This window comes from Silurus meridionalis, chromosome 29 (genome assembly GCF_014805685.1).
Source record: "Silurus meridionalis isolate SWU-2019-XX chromosome 29, ASM1480568v1, whole genome shotgun sequence".
NCBI classification, from domain to species: domain Eukaryota; kingdom Metazoa; phylum Chordata; class Actinopteri; order Siluriformes; family Siluridae; genus Silurus; species Silurus meridionalis.
Window position 1 is genome coordinate 10,194,639 of NC_060912.1, and position 20,986 is coordinate 10,215,624.

General features: G+C 38.7%; 2 protein-coding genes across 3 annotated transcripts; one reads left to right on the forward strand and one right to left on the reverse strand.

Moving 5' to 3' along the window:
- The first annotated feature begins 43 nt into the window (after positions 1-43).
- Positions 44-7,203, forward strand: LOC124381763. 2 transcript variants are annotated; one of them, XM_046843617.1, is made up of 10 exons: positions 44-157; positions 1,652-1,876; positions 2,106-2,234; positions 2,586-2,735; positions 2,817-2,835; positions 3,128-3,169; positions 3,273-3,372; positions 3,875-3,928; positions 5,002-5,097; positions 5,456-7,203. In XM_046843617.1, exons 2-10 carry the CDS (start codon positions 1,727-1,729, stop codon positions 5,484-5,486), a joined length of 771 nt encoding a protein of 256 aa, XP_046699573.1. In that variant the 5' UTR covers positions 44-157; positions 1,652-1,726; the 3' UTR covers positions 5,487-7,203. The 2 variants fall into 2 exon arrangements, with proteins under 2 accessions (XP_046699573.1, XP_046699571.1); XM_046843615.1 differs by having other exon boundaries at positions 70-153.
- On the reverse strand, positions 7,012-20,665 carry jpt1b (Jupiter microtubule associated homolog 1b). The gene is made up of 5 exons (XM_046843631.1): positions 20,427-20,665; positions 14,385-14,524; positions 9,130-9,236; positions 8,366-8,393; positions 7,012-7,524 (listed from the first exon to the last, which is right to left on the reverse strand). Exons 1-5 carry the CDS (start codon positions 20,480-20,482, stop codon positions 7,379-7,381), a joined length of 477 nt encoding a protein of 158 aa, XP_046699587.1. The 5' UTR covers positions 20,483-20,665; the 3' UTR covers positions 7,012-7,378.
- Positions 20,666-20,986: the final 321 nt, after the last annotated feature.

A 20,986-nucleotide genomic window follows, 5' to 3' on the forward strand; every position in this document is an offset into this window, starting at 1 on the left:
TGGTACCTGATTGGCAAATAAAAAGTCACATGTTTTCTCATCTCCACCCTCAAGCTTCTTTGAAACCCCCCCCAAAAAAAGGGGAAGAGTAACTCATCAGTTCATGCAGACACACACTCATTTCTACGGGTTTCTCTGGAGGACTCCTGCACCGTGAGTACGCTAAAGATATTCACAGAAAAGATTAAATCTTATAAGATGTGCAATAGTGTAACTTCAGTAAACACTTCATTGTGTAAGGAAATAAAGTGTAAAATAGCATGCATGATCTGTACTAGAGGAGAAGTCAGATTTCTATAGTGATTATAATGATGATGATTAGTTTCATTATTGTTATTTAATTATTTAATGCTACCACATGTATTTTGATGAAGTATTGAAAGCTTGCAGCACGTGCTTGGGTTGCCAATATGTGTGTCCACTCGCACGCTGTTTGATTGTGTGTTTAAGTGTGTATCACCACGCCCTCGTTTATTGAATTGAAACAGACAACATAAGAGAAGAGACACATATATTATACAAAAGCAAGTTAAAACAGAAAAAAACAGTTTGCTGTAAACTGATAGTAAACACATTCATCATTTGATTTAGACTTAAAAGAGTGTAAGGTCTTCACTGCTGGCCTGAACACTATCAGGTTGTTTAGAGTTTATATCCAATCAGATTTCAGCCTTCATGTCACATAAGGCCAAAATAAATGAACAGTGAAGATCTGAATCTATCAAGAGCCATGTTGATTGAAGCTGTTGCTTTAACCATTCAGACTGCAACATGTCCACTCCAAGGCCCCCTAGAAAACATCTGGTCATGTCAGCATTTTCAAATTCTTTGATTGGCTGGTCAGAGAGCGGACTACATCTGTAGCAAACTGCAAAAGATTCAATATACATTACCAAAAGTATTCGATCACCCATCCAAATCATTGAAGTCAGGAGTTGAACTCTGCTCCTTAGTTCCAGTGACATGACAATTTCATTCTTTCAACTCTGTGGGAAAAGTTTGTTCCTGTTCCTGTTCCAACATGACTGTGCACCAGTCCACAAAGCAAAGTCCATAAAGCCATTACTGAGTGAGTTTGGTGTGGAAGAACCTGACTGGCCTGCACAGAGTCCTGACCTCAACCTGATAGAACACCTTTGGGATGAATTAGAGTCGAGACTGAGATCCTGGTCTTCTCATTCAACGTCTGTGTCTGAGTAAATTACAGACTCATACATGTTTTAAATTTAGTTCTGCCTGAGGGCCCAAATATTTTGGGCATCCAATATTGATTTTCACACTTGTCCCTTGTGCACAGAGAATTCAGTTGTTCAATGTTATGTTGAGAAACATTATTCTGAAATTGTAACACAATTTGTAGACAAGTTCTTTCACAGATTGGTGAAGCTCCACACATATTTACTTCTGAGAGACTCTGCCTCTCTAAGTTACACTATTCATCTTACTGACCTGCGTCAATTAAACTCATTAGTTTCAATAAGTTTCTCCAACTGGTTAATTTGCATTTTCAGACTGTCCATCCCAACTTGCAGCCATCAAATCAAAATAACCTTATTTTTTACCTTAAAATGCTACATTTCCTCAGTTCCAATATTTATTGGTTTAGGAGATTTGCAAATCATTGCACTCTGTTTTTGTTTACATTTTACAGTGTCGCAACCTTGGAATTGGTGTTTTATTTGGAAGCTTCTGCAGTGGAGGACTTGTGTTTGAGACCTCTGGGAAGATGTCTGAGCCTCTCTGCATTATCTTAATGGGGTTACTGTGGGCTTTGCTTGCTGGTGTGCATGAAAACAGCATTTTCTTGTTAAGATGGATTCAGAGATTGATGTCCTGTCTCCTCTACACTCTGTTGGGTCTAGTGGGTGATATTCTGGTAGGTGGATCTCCTTTCTCTCTCTCTCTCTCTCTCTCTCTCTCGGTTTCTCTCAGTTTCTCTAGGTTTCTCTCTGAGTGTCTGTCTGTTTGTCTTTGTCTGTCTTCCTGGCTTTCTTTCACTCCTGGCATTATTATATGTGTAGCTGTTTACATAAATTTTATATTCATTTTATACTCATTTATATTTCTGTTTATTTCTTTCCTATCTGTTTTTATTCTTCTTTCAGACTGCTGCTGTGAACGTCACCTGGTCCTGCAGAAACATTTCTGCTGTTAATGGTTACCTCTACTCTGTGTTGCCAAATGTAACTGTTTTATTGAAAAACGATGATTGTGAACAAGCCTGGTACAACAAGGTGAGGCCAAATTAGTGCTGGACAGTGTGACTATACAGCATCAGTATCACGATAAATCTCAAATCAGTTATTAGGTTTCTTTTTTATATTCTGAGACTTTTTCTGAAAATGTCTTTCTTTTTTTAATTTTTGTTTGACGTGAGTCTAAATACAAAGTAATAAATGTATACTTTTTAATGCAGACTCTTCACCTATGAATAATCAACAAATACTAAAGCTCAATGCAGTCACAGAATGATGTGTTATGAAATGTTTGTAATCCTCTTTCATCATCAGAAGTACACGAGAGATATTGTTATGTAAAAACATCAAAATGGGTTGTATGATTTTTTGTCTTTTTCTTTACTGTAGGCAAAGGAGTTTTTGTCAGATGGGACACCTTTACATTTTATCAATGAAACTGAGCACCCTCTGGTTGTTGATGCACAAAAAAATAACATTACAGTCTCAGATTGCATTGAGCTTCACCATCTAGTGACCTGTCATGGATTGGGGCAAAAGGTTTCTATTCTTATTTGTACCTTTCTGTGCTTTGAAGTTGTTTAAGAACGATTTACTCATTGATGTCCTTCTCTTTTGCAGTTTGATGTTATTTACCAAGGTTTGTACTGTGTGTGTGTGTGTGTGTGTGTGTGTGTGTGTGTGTGTGTGTGTATGTGTGTGTGTGTGTGTGTGTGTGTTAGGCAGGTGGTAATAATGTTCTACCTGGTTGGTGTATATTGTTGTTACATACAGAAAGTGGTATTTCCTGCTGTCACATTCAGCCCACTTTACCTACTGCAATTAATTTCTCTCTTTTGAAGTTTAGTAAGACAAAAAGGAAATACTAAAAAAATTCAAAGAAGTGTGAACTCTTTTGTCTGCTCTTTTGTGTATTTCCTTCCTTTCTCAAGTAATTAACGACACCTGGCTAACCCGAACTTTAGAACAGCAATGTGAGTATTTTTGTACATTTTTCTTTTTGCCATTTGAGATGAAATATTAATAAAAATTTGACTGGAGATTTTTAATTGTAATTATGTTTTATGTTTTTAAAAGCTAATGAAAGCATCCTAGTCTCTGTTCTTATTCCTTTCCTGGTGTTGCTAATCTTAATCGCGGTGGTCCTGATTGGAATCCGCTGCAACAGGAATCAAAGGTAAATCTGAATCGCACACGGAGAGGCAGCTAAAATTATATGGCCTGATTTATTGTTGTTCTTGTGTGTCATGTTTTAGAATCTTCAGTATATGTTATAATTTTTAAAATAATTGATATTCTTTTTTTATTACATGTTCAAATTTTTCTGGAATGAAATGCATGTAGTTGACGGTTTATCTTTAGTTCAAAGTGCTTTACAGAAATTTTACATTTACAACTTTTATGCAACTGAGCAGGTTAGGATTAAGGGCCTTGCTCAAGGGCCCAGCAGTCTTGGTCCTGCTGGGCTTTGAACTCATGACCTTCTGGTCTAAGTTCAACATCTTAACACCCTCCCCGGTGCTGTGGCGTCTCTTTCAATAAATACATCTTAATACTGGTTTATTGGGTCAAAGACAAGGAACATAGAAATGTTTATGAAAAGTTTTTATATAAAATTATAATTAAGATTAAATTTAAAGTAAAACAAACATTAATGTAAACCTGTGTTTGTGTGTTAGGTCATACGATCCTCACCCAAACAATCAAACTTGTCACATCGGAACTACAGGAATGTAAGAGCTTTCACATCTTCTTTTCATCCACACGATAACTTCTTTTCTTTCCATTTTGGTTTTCTTTACAAAGCCATATTTTTAACCCACACAAACTGACATGTACTTGCATGCCTGGTTGCATATACACTTTATGCCAAAAAGTGTGTGGACACCTGACCATAAGATTGGTATGAGATATTTTTGCACATCCCATTCCACAGTGATACCCATTTACTGTTATAATATATAATAATAACCTCCATTCTTCTGTGAAGATATTGAAATGTACTTATGGAGATGTGTGAGATTTCATTCAGCCATGAGGGTGTTAGTAAAGTCAGGTACTGATGTAGGTGAGGAGACCTGGGGTGCAGTCAGTGTTCATATTCATCCCAAAGCTGTTCAATAGGGTCAGATTTTTTAGCTGCATGTTCATTTTCATATGAGGATTGTCACCTTCTGAACCTTTTCTTTTGCATGATAAAGCTGACTTTGGATTTGCTCGAATCTTCACACCATCTCTGACATTTCTGCATTCACAACATTTCTCAAACAAATAACTTTTTATGCTGCCCCATAATCAACATTTCAGAGAACTCTCATTTGCATATTATTGCACTGTAAGAGGATGGGAGATCACTCAGGTCACATCTGTGAGATTTTATCTCAGATTTCCTGGAAACGCTCAAACAAACAGTGTATGATATTTCTCAGTTCTCATTTTTTTGTGGTCAATTCTTCAGTCTGAGAATGTGAAACCTACTGTTTTTTTTTCTTCCACTACTGAGCCGTGCTGTCAATCTTCTCATATGCAAATCTTATCATCACACTTTGTGGCAGATCACGCCAGGGGGGAGGGGGTGATGCTATAACTATATACATTATTACACACGTTTGCTATGAATAGATTCATTAAAACAAAGTGCACAGATTGAACGACTCGGCTGCATGAACACACACATTATTATTCATTCTTGTGAATTTGATCAGAACCGTGTCACAATCCGGAGTCAACCATCACGTGGTCGACGACATTGAGTGACACCTGTCCTGAATAGCTGATTGAAAGAAATATTGTTTGTTTGTTTTAGTGTACACGATGCTGAGCATGCGAACGGTAACGGCTTTGTGAGTAATGGTGCTTCGAATGGAGCTGCTCAACCACATACAGGCGACACTGTTACAAGGTAAACTGTAGTTCTGAGAAACAGAAAAGGACAGGATGTAAACTAATTATAGATAGATGAGAGGAGGTTGATGATAACTAAAGAAATTGGGTTGCCAAAGCCACTATTTTGATCAATCAGTTCACATTGTTCCTCAATGAATATTGAATCACTGTTATACAGCATCTTAAACGTGATATCAATATACTACATTTTATCTGAACAGATGAAACATGATGTTATTAACTTCAGAGTAGAAATAGGCAAACTAAGTGTTTGTGACAACACTATTATAGTTATATGAAACAGAATATATGTGCAGACTGTAAATTTTCTATTACTTGATTATAATGGTTCTTTCCTGTGTTTTGTCCATCAGGAATGAGCAACCAGATCACTCCAAGATCTAGTGATGATTACGTTCTTGCTTCAGAGCCATCCTGTCTTCTAAAGCCTGTTCTGAAGGAGTCCACAACACCTTTGCAAGCAATCATTCTAAAGTAGTACTAAAAAGTCAAACAGTATAGATCAGAATTGGGTTATAAAAACATTTCCCAGGGTCCTGGGAAACACTTTGAAAGGTTTCTGTAGCTTTTGTAGATTTTTGTAATCCCCAGTATTACCCAGCAGCCACTCTTGGGCCCTTAACACTGTGTGCCTAAGGAATGTTGTGTCATGGCTGACGCTGCGCTCTGACACCAGCTTCCCAACATCCCTGGGGTATCCAAGAAAAATGTCACAGTAATGTACATGTGACAAGTAAAAAAAGCACTTAACTTAAAAATATTGCCAAGTCAAGTTACAGTGAAGGCCTTTTATACAGAAAAACTAAGATCTCGAGTTCAAATCCCATTACCACTAAGCTGCCATTGGTGGGCCCTTAAGCAAAGATATTAACCAGCAACTGATCAGTTGTCTCTCTGGGTAAGGGCTTTTACAGAATGTTGTGAATGTACATCGAAAGGCAAATTAGTGACAACATTTAGAGAAGTGGATAAGATGTTGGATTTTTGATCGGAAGGTCATGGGTTTAAACCCAAGCTGCGATAACTGTAAGGGCCACTGCCAAATGCAGTAAATGTACAATTATTTTCACTAATATAATACATAGGTGCTTAATATATGTAACAGTAATAATTCAGTGATTTATTATACATTTTTAATATTTAGATTTATTTATATAAATGTAAAAAAAAAAAAAAAAAAGCTGATTAGAAAATGGCAAAGCTTACCCGGCTTTAATAATAATAAAAAAAAATTTATTAAAAAAAGAAAATACATTTTTGACTATTTGAATAAAATATGTATTCATTTATTTTAATAACTTCAATGAAAAAAGATGGAATTCCACCTAACCAGCTCTTATGGTGTGCAATGACACTAAACTAGGTGCTAAGGAAGTGATTCAGATTTTATCAAGTGGTTCTACAAGTGGTTTTATTGTTTGCGGTCCGTTTGTAAATCACTGCTGGAGAATTTGGGTTTTTTTGTGTCAACTGTTTTAATGAGCTTTAAAGTTTCTAACAACCGAAACTCTTCAGAACAGAAAGAACTGATGTTTTTCTTCGTTTTGGTGCTTTCAAGAAACAAAAAAGGGAAAATGATGTTTTTATATATACATATTGTTTATGGAAGCTACAGATGTTCCACAATACATTTCAGCTTTCAGAGTTGAAAGTATTAAAATTGCAATATTAAGTATTGTATATGAATTGCAATAAAATGTATAATTTAAAAAAAAAAGTTAATATTATTGTCATGACACGTATAAATCCAATGGAATTTCCAAAAGCATGATTGTGAAACGTATTTCTTTCTTTTAAATAATAAGGATCCACTTGAAAAACTCGTACAATACACCAATTTTGATGTTTACAATTTTGTTTTTTTTTTGTGTGTGTGTGTGTTTTACTACACAAACACCAGCAAAGGCAGTGAAATTCATATCAATCTTTATTTTGTATTTAGAAATTTAGCGCGACGAATCTTTTCCTGGCTTTGCCTTCCATGCGTCCCCCCTGCACGGCCTGCGCTCTTCACGATGGGCTGAAATGGAGCTTTTACATAAAGTGCTTCTGCCAACCAGCTTTTCTTTCATCTTCTTTTTTTTTTTTTGCGATAGAAAAACAATAATACAGACATGTGGTAGTGGACAAAAAGATAAAAAAAAAAAATCATCCCATGGCTCACATGATGAGGGTGAAAGAGTGAAGAGAAAGTGAATCTTTAAAAAACAAAAAGAAAAAATAAAGAGAGAGAGAGGGAGAGAGAAAGGGATGGAGAGAGAGTTCAGTGAGCACGCTCAGCCCAGAATGAGGCTGGATTTTCCACCAGGAGGGTTTCTTCGTCCAGAGGAGGCACCAGAGGGCTGTTTCTGCTCCACCTCCTTCTGCTGCTGCTGCTGCTGCTCAGGCTGTTCCTCAGGGGCTTCGGTTTCCTCAAACTGATCTACACACACACACACACACACACACACACACACACACACACACACACACACACACACACACTTGCTAACTCTTATCCTATTTCTCATATATATATATATATTTTACTTTTTACAAGTTTACTACGTTGACAATAAAAGTTACTACACAGGCTACGCTACACTCAGTCCAAATTCTCTCACTAGATCAGATTGCTTTAGCTCGATTAGACTTCCCTCTCTAGGTTAGATTTCTCTCACCAGATTAGATTTCTTGCAGCAAATATGACTTCTCTCTAGGTTACATTTCTCTTCACGTATCCTACTAACAGTGTTTCCAGATCACTCAAACATTAAACCAATGAATAAATGCGATGCTTCAGGAACCCAACATTCACTTTCACACGTTTTATGAGAGAAAATATGATCATCTAGTCACCGATTATCCAGAATTTGTAGTACGGACCACATTTACAGATTGTAAGACATTACTGTCGCTAGAACATTCTGCTAGTTTATAAAACTGATGAACGTTCACGATGAGGGTGAAATCAGTTCGCACTTATTTTAGGCTCACAGCTGACCGTACACGGGTTTGATGAATAAAAGTCAGTATTTTCCACAGCGTCTGTAACAGAGACGCTATTTACCTTAATGTGCATCATGTGCTGCTGTTTATTTGCCACAGAGAAACAGAGGGAACAGGAGCGAGAGAAGGGAAGGAGGAAGGGTGGGAGAGAGAGAAAGAGAGAGAGAGAGAGAGAGAGAGAGAGAGAGAGAGAGAGAGAGAGAGAGAGAGAGGGAGGAAGGGAGGGGAACGCTATTTGAGAGTGATTAGGAGCTTGATGAGGCAAAAACACTCACCATGATTTACTTGCTCGTAGTTTTCCTCCTGTGGAAAAAAAAGAAGAAAAAAAGAGAGAAAATGTAGAAACTCACTGCCAGTGTTTTCACTCAGCTGTTAAAGTCCTGTCTGAGCAGAAATCTCAGGCTTTTAACAGTTTCTTGGACACTGCATGTGTGTATGTGTTTAGAAGCTGAAAAGTAATGACTTCGCCAATTTACTAATTTATTCGTTTTATAGCAGACTGCTCCACGTTTCACAATTCACCGAATAGACTAAACACCAGAAGAGCTGCGTGTACACACACATTAAAACATGTCTTCGTGAGTTATGCGCTGTTATTGCCTCTGACGAAGCTTGGAGAGGGACTCGAGAGGGGTTTGATATAATAACTGCTCTCCGTTTAGGGTTATGAGGCGACCGCTCGGGTTATGAACCCAATATCACGAGTCAGAAATGAATTGTCGTGGGGTGTAAGGGTTATAAACCAATAGTGCGAGTTATGAACCAATAAAATGGGTCTGAAGCAATTGCATCATACGCCATGAACCAGTGGTACAGGTTATAAATCAGTAGCTTGGGTAAAGAACCAATTGTAGAGTTTATCAATCAAGTTAAGGGTTATGGACCAACCACGACGCAGGTTATGAACCAATAAAAGAGACTGTAGCACAGTAATACAGCTTACGAGTCCATTATCAGAGTTATGAACCAATCGTAGGATTGTGTATTTATGATGCCCTCCTTCTGCTTTTCTCACACTCCCTCTCTGTTCTGGACTCACCATGGATTTGTCTGGATGTTCAGAGTTGTCTAGGTAGATTGGTGGTTGGTGGCACCGCCTCAGTGGGGCAGAATGTTCACCACACAGCACTCCGGTCGCTTCGCCACCTGCAAGAATAACATTAGAGGCATCATTAGAATGCAAAGATAAGAAGAGATGTGCTTGACAAATATGTCCTTCAAACATTAGTGGGTTTAATGTTCCTCTCATGTCTACCAAGAAGCTGACATGACCCTTTTGGAGGAACTTCTCATATGGCTATTTTACATAACATTGGTCTATGAAAGTTCTTCCAGACTTTTTTGGTTTCACAATAAAACAATGACACACTTATCAGACTTGTCATTGAAATATAAACCAAATGCTGTTTCGTTTATACAAATTAATACATTTAGTGGTCATGAACCACCGGTGATGATTCAATCCAAAAGCTTATGTATCGGTTTTTGGTTCATGAACCAATCATAAAAGTTACGAATCAGTCATAGAGGTTATGAAGCAACTGTGTGGGTTAAGACTCATATTTGTTCGGGACCAACTGTATGGGTTTTAAACAAACCAAATGGTCTTTAAACCAATCGTATGGGTTATATACCAATCATACAAGCCATAAACAAATCCGTTGAGTTATAGATCAATCAAATGGGATATAAACCCATCGTAAGTGTAATAAACCAATCACATGGGTTATAAACCAATAGTATGGGCTATAAACCGATCATACGGATTTTAACCAACAGTATGGGTTACAAACCAATCAAATAGGATTTATAACAATCGTATGGGTATAAACAAGTTATAGACCAATCAAACAGGATATAAACCAATCATATGAGTTACAAACCAATCATATGGGTTATATACCAAATCAAATTTCTGAAAAAATAACACCCTGAAACGATGAAATTAGTTTTAATGACAAACTGGTTTCAAATGTTGTATCTATCAACAAATTGGATGCATTTCATTAATAACTGCTTGATTACTCCCATCAACATCGAAAAAATCATAATGTAAATGACCCCAATTCTCGATGAATGTCATGTATCATGATTCAAGTTCTCATCACAGCATCATGACCCCAACGAGGTCTGATATTGCTGGTCAAACCTAAAAATGATTAAAACTGCATAATGACTGTAAAAGCATGAGCGAAGCCCAGACTGCTAATAAAGATGTTTGATGGCGTGACACAGAATCGAGTGAACCCGGGGTGTTGAGACTGCACCGTCTCTGTGCTGTCATTACGATGAGAGCTTTAGCAGTCCCTCCTCTCCGTCTCTCTGTGAGGAAAGAATGAGCCACGTTTTTCCACTGGTTCACCCCAGTAAGATTTAGTGCGTTTTCATGACGCTGCGAGTCGTGTTTAAGTCATCAGAAACTCTCCTGACTGAACGATACTGGCTATGTGGTTTGCCTCATACTGTGGACGAGGCGCTGTTGGATTCTGGATTCTGATTGGTCAGAAGTTTTAGATTCGGTCCTATAACAGCAGCTCTGACACTAGTCATCCACAGAGGACAGGAAGTGGTTTACAGCTGCTATAGTGTAAGTGATAAAAAGTTGTTTAGCAAATTTTTAGTGTAACTATAAAGGGATACAAATTATAAGGTGTTTATATTTAGCTAGTCTTTCTGGGGTCCCTACTTACATCCTGGTTCATTTCAACGCTCTACCTTTGGAAGGAGTTCTCCTCAATTGGAGGCCACTCTGTCAAGCTGGGGATGGTTCCACCTCAACAGCTTGAAGATCCATGAAGTTTCTGAGCAACTCAAGAACTTCTGTAATTCTTTGATTCGTAATGCATCAAATAACCGCAACAGTGTGGATTGTTTTCCGACTATCATTATGCACAAGTTGCCTAAAGGTTTCGACATTTTTGGGTGGTTGAGCTTGGTGAAGGTCTTCCTGATCTCTTGACGTCTTCCAGTGACGTTCCTCCTTTCTTCAAGCTTACAAAACACCTCGAACGGCTCGTTGCAGCATCGCCGCCTGACAAACGTTTGTCGTATCAAACGCCGTTGTGGCAGATTTGCCCGCAGAATTTTTTGATGTTGTTCTAACTTGCTGTTAGTGAAGGAATCGCACACGTGGTAACGCACTAGTTAGCACTATTTAGTCTCAAATCTTTTTAATACCACCTTGTATTATATATTCTGTGAAATTTCGGATTTTGCTCCTCCAGAACGAAGGACAACAACCTATGCAGTCGGCTCTCTCACTCTATATGTACATTTTTGAGAATGGCGAACTTCCAGCCAATCAGAAACGAGTATTCAAACAGACCATAGTAAAAAGAATCAACTTCAAAGTGGTAACAAAAACTCTGTTTCCTCACACCGCCCTGTCATTAAATAGTTTCCTGTAACCACAGAGTATATCATTCTTTACTCTGTAATACACTTGATCTCCACGACCTCTCAGATGTAGTAACTGATCTAGGGAGTCATTATGAAAGCGATGATTGTTTCCGATAAATTTTACAGTCGGACTGAAAGAAAATATCTGGAATTTCTCTCTTCGTGATTTGAATACTACTACCAAACACTAGCACCCTTATGAGGACAAAGCTGCAGTATGAGTACACAAGTGCACACCTCCTCCAGAAACACCCCGACATCTGTGTTTAAGCTCTGGGTCGTAACAACACACACACACACACACACACACACACACACACACACACACACACACACACACACACACACAAACATGCACCCACGCTGAACGTATTCCAAAGAAAAGCAGTGATTAAGCGACAAAGAGATCTCTGAAAAGCGACAGCAGCTCCGCTAGATAATGAACTTTAACTGGAGTTCCACTGAGACGCCATTGTGTCTCGCTCTCTACAGATGAGTGTGTGCTGATAATGTGTCTCACACACACACACACACACACACACACACACACACACACACACACACACACACAGGGTCTGAACCTGTTTTGCATTAGCATGTAAAAACATACATGAGGATTATCCTGAGCTTCATCAGCTCATATCGTCCATCACATACCTGTCTCACTCTCAGTCTGTTTATCTGTCTGTCTGTCTGGCAGCTTTCCCGTTCTGTCGCTTCCTTTTCATTTCTCTCCCTTTTTTATTCTGCCGGTCTCATTCATGTCTGTTTTCTTCGCTCTCTTCTAGTCTGTCTGTCTCGTTATCTGTCTGTCTCTCTCTCTTCTTTCTGTCGCTCCTTCAGCCTCAGCCTGTTCTCCCCTTTTTTAGTCTGTCTCACTTTCTTTCTGTTATCCAGCCTTCCATGATTTTCCACCCATTTCTTTTCTCTCCTTTCTTCCTGGCTCTTTTCATTCTGTCCTTCATCTTCAACCTCTTATTTTCTTCATCATCCTTTCATTCCTCGATCATTTTCAGTCTCTAATTTCATTCTCATATTCTATCGTCTGTTTGTCACCTCTGTCTGGTTTCCTGATTATCGCTTTCTAAATCACTCTCACTCTCAAGATTTCTTACAGTCTTCCCGCTTTTATTCTTTTTCCCTCTTCTTTTCATTGTTTTGGTTTATGGCTTCCTCTTTTCTGCATGTCACTCCTCCTTTATTGCTCGTCTGTCCCTGCCTGCTTTTGTATTTCATTTTGTCTGTCCACTTTCTTTCTTTCCATTTCTGTATTTCTCTCGTAGCCTCAATTTCATTTATACCCGTGTTTGTACACTAGTCATTTTGTCACTGTATGACCCTGTGTTTGCCTTTGTCCTCTATCCACACACACACACACACACACACACACACACACATCATTTCCTCTGCTCATTTCCCCCTGCTGTGTGTGTGTTGTGTGTCTGGAAGCTGCTGAGGTTTCCTGCTCTGCCTTCACCTGCCAAAGCCAGGCTCATGAGGAACCTCAGATTAGTGCCAGCTCTGACTAACTACACACACACACACACACACACACACATAAACAGCTGAATGTTTATGAAGCATCTGCTCCACACACAGCCCTAATGGTAGGACCCACACACTTGGTGTGTAGAATACTTTTTAGGTGATGTCACGGCGTTGTGTTTTCCATCATCCACCTCAGCGCTCTTACACACCAGGAAGTGGGGCTGAGTAACCAGACCATGAGGTCATCTCGACTGGAAATGACCGACACACATGCACACACCAGTGTCTAAAGTGCGAACAGGTTCACGACGCAGGCAGGAAGTCCAGATGAACCCCTGAAGGCCTGTGTGCTTTACAGTGCAGGGCAACAGGAAGTGTGCTGCTTTGTGCGCTGTTGATTTCCTGTCTTAACACCTGGGTTTTGTTTCATGTGGTTTTGATGCTGAATCAGACTCTTGCTATTAAACTCATCACAGGGTTTATAACGAAAGTGGCGATATGAACTCGTACTGTATAGTCGTCTAAACATTTCTATATTTATATGTTTTATCTGATGTGGAACGTCCAGAAAGCAGTTACAGGTAGTCCACGACTGGAGAATGGCTGCTGCCATTCCTAAAGCGGCCTCTAGAGGCTTCATTGTTTGTTTTTACACATGAGACTGCGCGCTGCACGGAGAGCACTATATTATATTTATTATTTATAATGTATTATTTATATTATATTTATTAATGAATATATTTCAATTTAATACATTTCCATGATTTAGTACAAGTTCTGTATTATTCTACATTTTTTAGTTTCTTTTTAATCAGTATTCATTTTTAAATCTATCGGTCGATTAATCGGTTGGCGGCATTACGACGGAAATACGATCCGACCTCGCTATCGGGAAAATCCAGTATCGGTCGATCTCTCGTTCCAATGACCCCGCCGTTACTTGAGAATTGTGATCATTATGGGGTAGTGTGTTTAAATATTTACTTTCAAAACTTTAAATATTATTACAGTTTTGTCATAACGTTATTATCAGCGTGAGATCGGATAAATCTTAAGTTGTACCATCGTAACTCTGGGACCATCTGTTGTTAACATCAGCTGGTACTTAGTTGGAAAAAAAAAAAAAGCTTTTCACAAGCTCCGTGACACACACACCCACACCGAGCCATGCGAAAGCGTCATCACATGATCTTCGCATTCCTGAGCAAACAAGGAAATGATTCAACAGAGAAATCACTTTCGAGAGTAGCTTCCTCCTCTGAATGGATCTGGAGGCATCTGACATCACTTCTGGTAACCAGGGTGGCCATTGTATGTCCTGGGCTATGACCCTGAGAGGGAGAGTGTGTGTGTGTGTGTGTGTGTGTGTGTGTGTGTGTGTGTGTGTGTGTATTTGAGTGTGTGTACCAGGTGGGTTGTTCCTCCGATGGGCGTGAGGGTCCTCGGGCTCGGCGAAGATGTTGGAGGCCATTCTGTTCTTACGCACCGGTCTTTCCTCGTCTGATCCGAAGCAAATGTTGGAGGCTCCACCGGGAGGCCGCAAAACCCTGCGGAGGGAAGAGAAAAATACAATAAACACAAAGAGTTTGAGCCTGTAGCTGGTTTACTTGCATGAGTCGTGAGTTCAAATCCCAGTCACACTAAGATCCCAATCCTGGGCCCCTGAGCAAGGCCCTTAACCCCATAGCTGCTCAGATGTATGAATGAGATAAATGTGACGTGTGGCGTCTGCCAAATGGCAAATATGTAAATATATACGATTTTATCAAAACTCTGATGCACTTCGATGCTGGAACTTAGCAGTTTCTCAAATATCACAACCTGCTGCACTACAAACATCGGCTGAGATGAATATCGATGATTTATATAATAAATCTCCCTTCTTTCACCCTCTCCTTTAGTCTCAAACTTTTCTCCCCTTTTTTAGTCAGTCTCGCTTTAATTCGGTCTCTCCTTCAGCCTCTTCTCTCTTTTCAATCTGCTGTGCTCTTTTCCAGTCTCTCTTTCATTCCGTCTTTTTCAGCCTCAACCATTTCTCCCATTTTCAGTCAGCCTCTTTTTTCAGTCTCTTTGTGTCCTCTTCTCCCTGGCTCTCTCTTTCATTTGGTCCTCCAACATATTCTCCCATTTTTAGCCTCTCTTTCTTCAGCATTCTTTCAATCCTTCCGCATTTTTTAGCCTTAATCTTTCTCACATCTCACGCCATTCCGATTACCTGTCTATCTCTTTTTAAATCTTTCTATCGCCAAACACGAGGTGCAGAGGAACATCCGGAAACCACATTTACATTTATGGCCTTATCCAAAGAGACTTATCTCATTCATTAATTCACGTGAGCAGTTGAGGGATAAGGGTCTTGCTCATGGGCTCACAACCTTCTGATCAGAAGTTTAGCCTCTTAACCACTGAGCTACCCCTTTCCACAGACACAACTGGTTAAACAACAGGCGAACACAGTACGGTAACAAACCAATGAAAATACAGGGGTGGGGTCAGGATCACAACCAAATGAGACCCATGGCAACATTTGGGAAAAAGAGTCAAAACATTTATAAATAAACACAAAACTATACTCTATGCCAGACACACTTCATTTCATAGCCGAACCTCTTGCAATGAGCCTAACGCGATATTTCCTTTGACACAAGGTAATTAACCAGACATTTATTATTACATTACCACAGTCTGGTCAATTAACCAACATATCAGACTGAACTGTAATAATTAGATTATCTTGACATGTAAAACTTGTATTTATAATGCAACCATACACACATCACTCAGCTTATATCTATCGTATATCTAATGATCGTAAATTCTAAATCCTAAAACCACAGACGCAACAGTGGTGTGAAGTATTTGAGTAAATGTACTTCGGTAAGTTTTTGCCTACTTTCTAGTTTTATTAAGTATCAAAGATACAAGCACATATAACTACATTTATGATTCAATATATGTACTTTTTAATCCACTGTATTTAAATTGACTGACTGTTACCTATTATATTGTTCAAAAGAGGTGATATTTGCTATTTTATTCTATTATATATTTACTTAAGTAAATTTTTTACTTAAGTAATGAATTTTTAGTACTTAAGTAATGTTTTGCCTACTTTCTAGTTTTTTGAGTATCAAAGATATAAGCAATTTTTATTCTCTACTCAACTACAATTATGATTTAATACATGTACCTTATACTCCACTGTATTTTAATTCAAACTAAACGTTACCTATTACATGTTTAAAAGAGGTGATATTTACTTTCATTTGATTTGTACATTATATACTGGAGGTTCTTCTACTTTGTCACATGATACTGTAATTATATTTGTTAATTAAAGATCCGTTGTTGATAAAAAATTTTTAGCAACTTGTTTGATGTTTGTTTCGTTCTGCCGTGTTGAAGACGCTGTTGTGTTGATGGTTAATGCAGTGTTAATGAGGTGTACAATTTGATTTGCATTTTAGGAAATGAAACCTCACAAATTGACTGTTTTTGACTTTTCACTATCGTGTCTTGGTGTCGAGGGCTAGTGCAATATGAGTCAAATACTCGAGTCGTGTTCAAATCCACTTTTATTCAAATCATATAGGAATTGGTGATGTTTAACTTGGGTAAGTTTTTTACTCGAGTATGGTTTTTGAAGGTATTCTTTACACCCACCTCTGCTGGAAACTAAGCTGCTCAGTGGATATAAGAGATAAATGTGAATATCCTGTGAAATATTACCTTTTTATTACAGCAATGGGGCTAAAAATTAAAGAGACCTTTATAAACGATAAAATTCATAAGAATTATTAAATTTATTCTATTCCTCAGTTACAGTTGCACCTGTGTGGAAAAATAATGTGTGTGTGTGTGTGTGTGTGGTACCCAGGTGTGTGGATCTCCAGCCTAATGTGTTTTCACATTTAAATGCTCATGAGAATACAAATCCGTCTCTTTGGAAAGAAATTTCAGACAGTCACTGTCTTGGCTGATGAATTACATTTGTAAAAGGAAAAAATCGCTTCATTTTTTGGCCCGTTACTTAAAAATCGGTGCACACGTGTACACACACACACACACACACACACACACACACACACACACACACACACACGCGCGCTAATGGAGAAAACGGGGTGCCGTCTTACATTTGTGGGCGTGCTGACATTACGGGAATGAAACAGCTGCAGGGGACGCCGGCGAGCATCATCAAAAAGATTTAAGGGAGTTAATACTGGACCCGAGGGAGGGGGTCGACACACACACACACACACACCAACCAGACTGACCACTACAGGGGACAGTTAACATAAGCTGGGAGTGTCTCTACTCCCCAAGCCCTTCTGTCTCTTTATCACACACACACACACACACACACACACACACACACACGTACAGCTGACCCGAGCCACACCAAATGGAGATTCCTGTGTCAGACGGGTTTCATCTATCCGGACAGCACCCCTCGGGGATCGCTCCAGCTTTACCGACCAATCAAATATTCGATTCACCTCAGCGATGAGAGAAGGAGGAAGTCCAGGCTGCGTCCCAATCCACACACTTTAAATAAAGAGTGGAGCTCGGGCAGAATCTAATCGATTAGGTGTCAAAACCCGAATCGTGTGCATGACAGGTCAGTTAATTTGAGTCCTGTGTCTCTGGAGACTCGTGTACATGAAATCGCAAACTACTAAAATCTCATATCGATAGATCAATATCATAACAGGCAAGAACTAGCATAAAGAAACCAGACTTTATATCAAATTTATTCAGAGGAAATTTTATTCCAGAACTACAAGCAAAAATTCAAAACATTCCTTTCAAATCTTGCGTGGGTGGATTTTACTTCAGTATGTTCTACATCTAATTTATTTTCTACTACACTGAATAAACAATGCTGTCATTGGAGTTCAGTTGAAGAACCTGACAGGAAAAAATTTATACAACGAGATATTATGTAGAGCTAGCCGGTCGTAACACGGCAACGGGGTTGGGTCATCATACGTAGCTAAACAACTAGCTTCATGGTTAGCTGAGATTACTTCATCAATCCAAACAATAGATACAGTAAGGTCGAGTTGCACATGCTTTAGACAGCAAGCAAAAGTAATGATTAAGGTGATGAGACCATCTTCAGTATTCCAATTGCATCTATTAAAACGGACTGGGATACGAGCATTTCCCTCAGATGTGTTGATAAAATATCAACCATCACCGCCAAACAAATAAAATAAATAAACAAAGGTAAGGTCAGGTTAAAAAAATTGGTTATTTTACATAACATTCAGATTCAACCTTCTGTAGTTCATACAAACAACAAAGCCAATTAGCTGCTATACAGGAGTTACACAATAAAAATGCTGATCTGAAATGTCACACGAGTTTGTCAAGAAAACAAATTTCAAACACTAACAATGTTTTCGTAAATGACACTTTATTCCATTCTGGTTACATTTGGAAGATCTGACTTTTTTGATTTATGTTATAGCAGCTACAAACGCTCAGATTTCCTGTAGTTAATAAGACAAAAAATATAAAAAACGTCTCGATGTGCTAACCTGAACCCCGATGTCAGAAGAGTAACAGTACAGCCTTACCTCTCAGTGTTACAAAGTGCTGACACTGGAGACTCCTTCCTCACGCATTACATCTTTCTAGTATAAAGGCGAGGACGTACTCAAACACGCGTGTTAATACAAACCTGCGATTTGCATTGATCACATAAAAAGCTGCCGTTACGGAAAATCCATCACCACCAGGACCTCCTGACCAATCGGAATCCAGAATCCGACAGTGTATCCGTGTATTGAGTATAGTTAGATAGCTAGTAAAGCAATAATAGAAATAGCTGAAGGTTTAGTGGAGTTCTTTATAAAGTCCTCACCAGCTGACACACACACACACACACACACACACACACACACACACACACACACACACACACACAGCTGTTCTAATCCGAAGCATTTCACAGCCTCCCTTATTTGGAAAACACACACAAAACAATTTGATTCATATCCACAGATCTACAGGTTTAAGCGTTTATCTTGAGCTTCAGCTCGTTACCTGTTACATGTCCTCGACTTCACCTTGCTGCCCGCACCAAATCTTTAGCTTTCATCCTAAGAGGTTAAATTTTTTCCCCTCCCGAGACCCCACCCTACTGCGAGGACACAATATTTTCCAGCGACAGAACAGAAGACTCGAATAAACCCTGCTGTACTGGGTTATACTCCAGTCATAACCAGGATTTACCCCAGATTTGAGTTGTATCGAGGGAGGAATATTTAATCAGATAAAAAAAAAAAAAAAAAAAACACATCAAACCTTCTACCAGGGGTTGGGTTGAGGCCTGACCACATTCCTACATATCCACTATCACATCACTTTATGATATATTCAATTACAATTGATACATTTGAGTGTTTGACCGCGCAAGTCAAAGCGGCAGCAAGGTGAAGTCAAATCTGGAAATCAACATGTTGCATTAAAGAGGTGATTCTACAAGTCGGATAGATGAAGATGCGCCAGAACAGAATAAGTATGTGTATAAATATGTATGTAGTTCAAGAAAATAACTGTATAAAACTCAAATGAACAAAGATATGGAATAAACAACTCAAATGGATTCACAGGCCTTATTTATAATATCTCCTCGGTTATTGTTAAGAAAGTTAACAATTATGCATTTGCTCAGTATAAAAATTCACTTTGTAACATCTGGCATGGAAAATGTTAATAAAATAAGGCAAGGCTTTGAATGTAGGGGAAAAAATCCCATAAAAGGAGAACCCTGAGGCCTCAAAGATGGAGGTGTTTTTAAGTCCAAAACATCACACGATGACACGTGGGGTATTTCCTTAGTGTGAAATGTGAACATTTGACGCCATTGAAATTTTTTAGGGTTTTTTTTTTTGGGACGAAGACAAAATGTCAAAAAAGGAAGGAAACCTTTAGCTGGACCTCAGAGGGGCGAGATGAAGGGAGAAGGTGGCTGGTTGCCAGGGAGATTTCTGTAGCCACAGAGATTTAGATAGAAAAAAATAGTCCTTTATTCCATTTTACTGAATTTATGACTCTATTGAAATGGAATATATCACCTTTGCAATTAAAAAATGTGTATTAAAAGGGTGGATACCAACCAAATCCATAGACATCCAAGAAAATAAGTGGAATATCCCAACATTCTGCATGCGTCTGGATTATTATCACACTGTTTATTTGTATAGATTTAAAGATTGGGATTAAATCGATTTATTTGTTTTCCCTTTATAAAGAAAAAAGAGCCTTAATTTTTTTTTTTTTTTGCCGTTCGTCATCTGAGACTAAAACCCACAAAATCTGATCATCCAACAGATTAAAGCATCATTCATCCGATAATAAATCACGCCCACGAGTCCAATCTCTAATCCGATCCCAATCCCTGATTGTTCTTTTGTGTGTTTTTTGTGTATTATTTACCTGGAGCTGTTTTTTGCGCTAGGGTCCATCCCCTGGAAAGTAGTCGTCGTTGTCATGTCGGGCAGGATTAAAAATGGAGTTATTAATAATAATACAAAAGAGAAAACCTGAACTTGAACGCGTTTAAAGCCAAATCTAGCAACCAAAAACGTGTAAAAAACGCTTTATATCCAGCACGCATGGACTCCACCCGACTCGGGATGAATAGGGAATCTGGGCAGCCGTTCTTTTTTTTTTTCTGCTCGAGTTTCAACGCCAGCCCACTTTGACCCGCCCACTAGATAAACGTGCGTTCTGATTGGTCAGGATAAAAGGAATTCGAGATTTGATTGGAGGATTTTCACGTCGCTTAAAGACGCTCTGGGGAGGGTGTTTTTTTTTTTTTTGCCCTCATTCCTCTAAAATGACAGGCGGTGATGCAGCGTCCATTACAGTGCTGTATAAACAATTATATATATAAATATAATGTTTTTAAAATAAAGCCTTTTGATTTTTTGCCGTTTTAAATTTTGTCTTCTGTAAATCACATCTAAAATAAAAAAAAACTAAAAACATTTTGT

Bases quoted from the DNA above. Each gene is read 5' to 3' on its own strand.
- LOC124381763 (XM_046843617.1), top strand. From the start codon at position 1,727: ATGTCTGAGCCTCTCTGCATTATCTTAATGGGGTTACTGTGGGCTTTG. The intron at 3,170-3,272 runs GTGAGTATTTTT...TGTTTTTAAAAG, and splicing joins CCGAACTTTAGAACAGCAAT to CTAATGAAAGCATCCTAGTC. The intron at 3,373-3,874 runs GTAAATCTGAAT...TTTGTGTGTTAG, and splicing joins CGCTGCAACAGGAATCAAAG to GTCATACGATCCTCACCCAA.
- jpt1b (XM_046843631.1), bottom strand. From the start codon at position 20,482: ATGACAACGACGACTACTTTCCAGGGGATGGACCCTAGCGCAAAAAAC. The intron at 14,525-20,426 runs GTAAATAATACA...TTCCCTCCGCAG, and splicing joins AGCGCAAAAAACAGCTCCAG to GGTTTTGCGGCCTCCCGGTG. The intron at 7,525-8,365 runs GTGAGTGTTTTT...GTGTGTGTGTAG, and splicing joins CTACGAGCAAGTAAATCATG to ATCAGTTTGAGGAAACCGAA.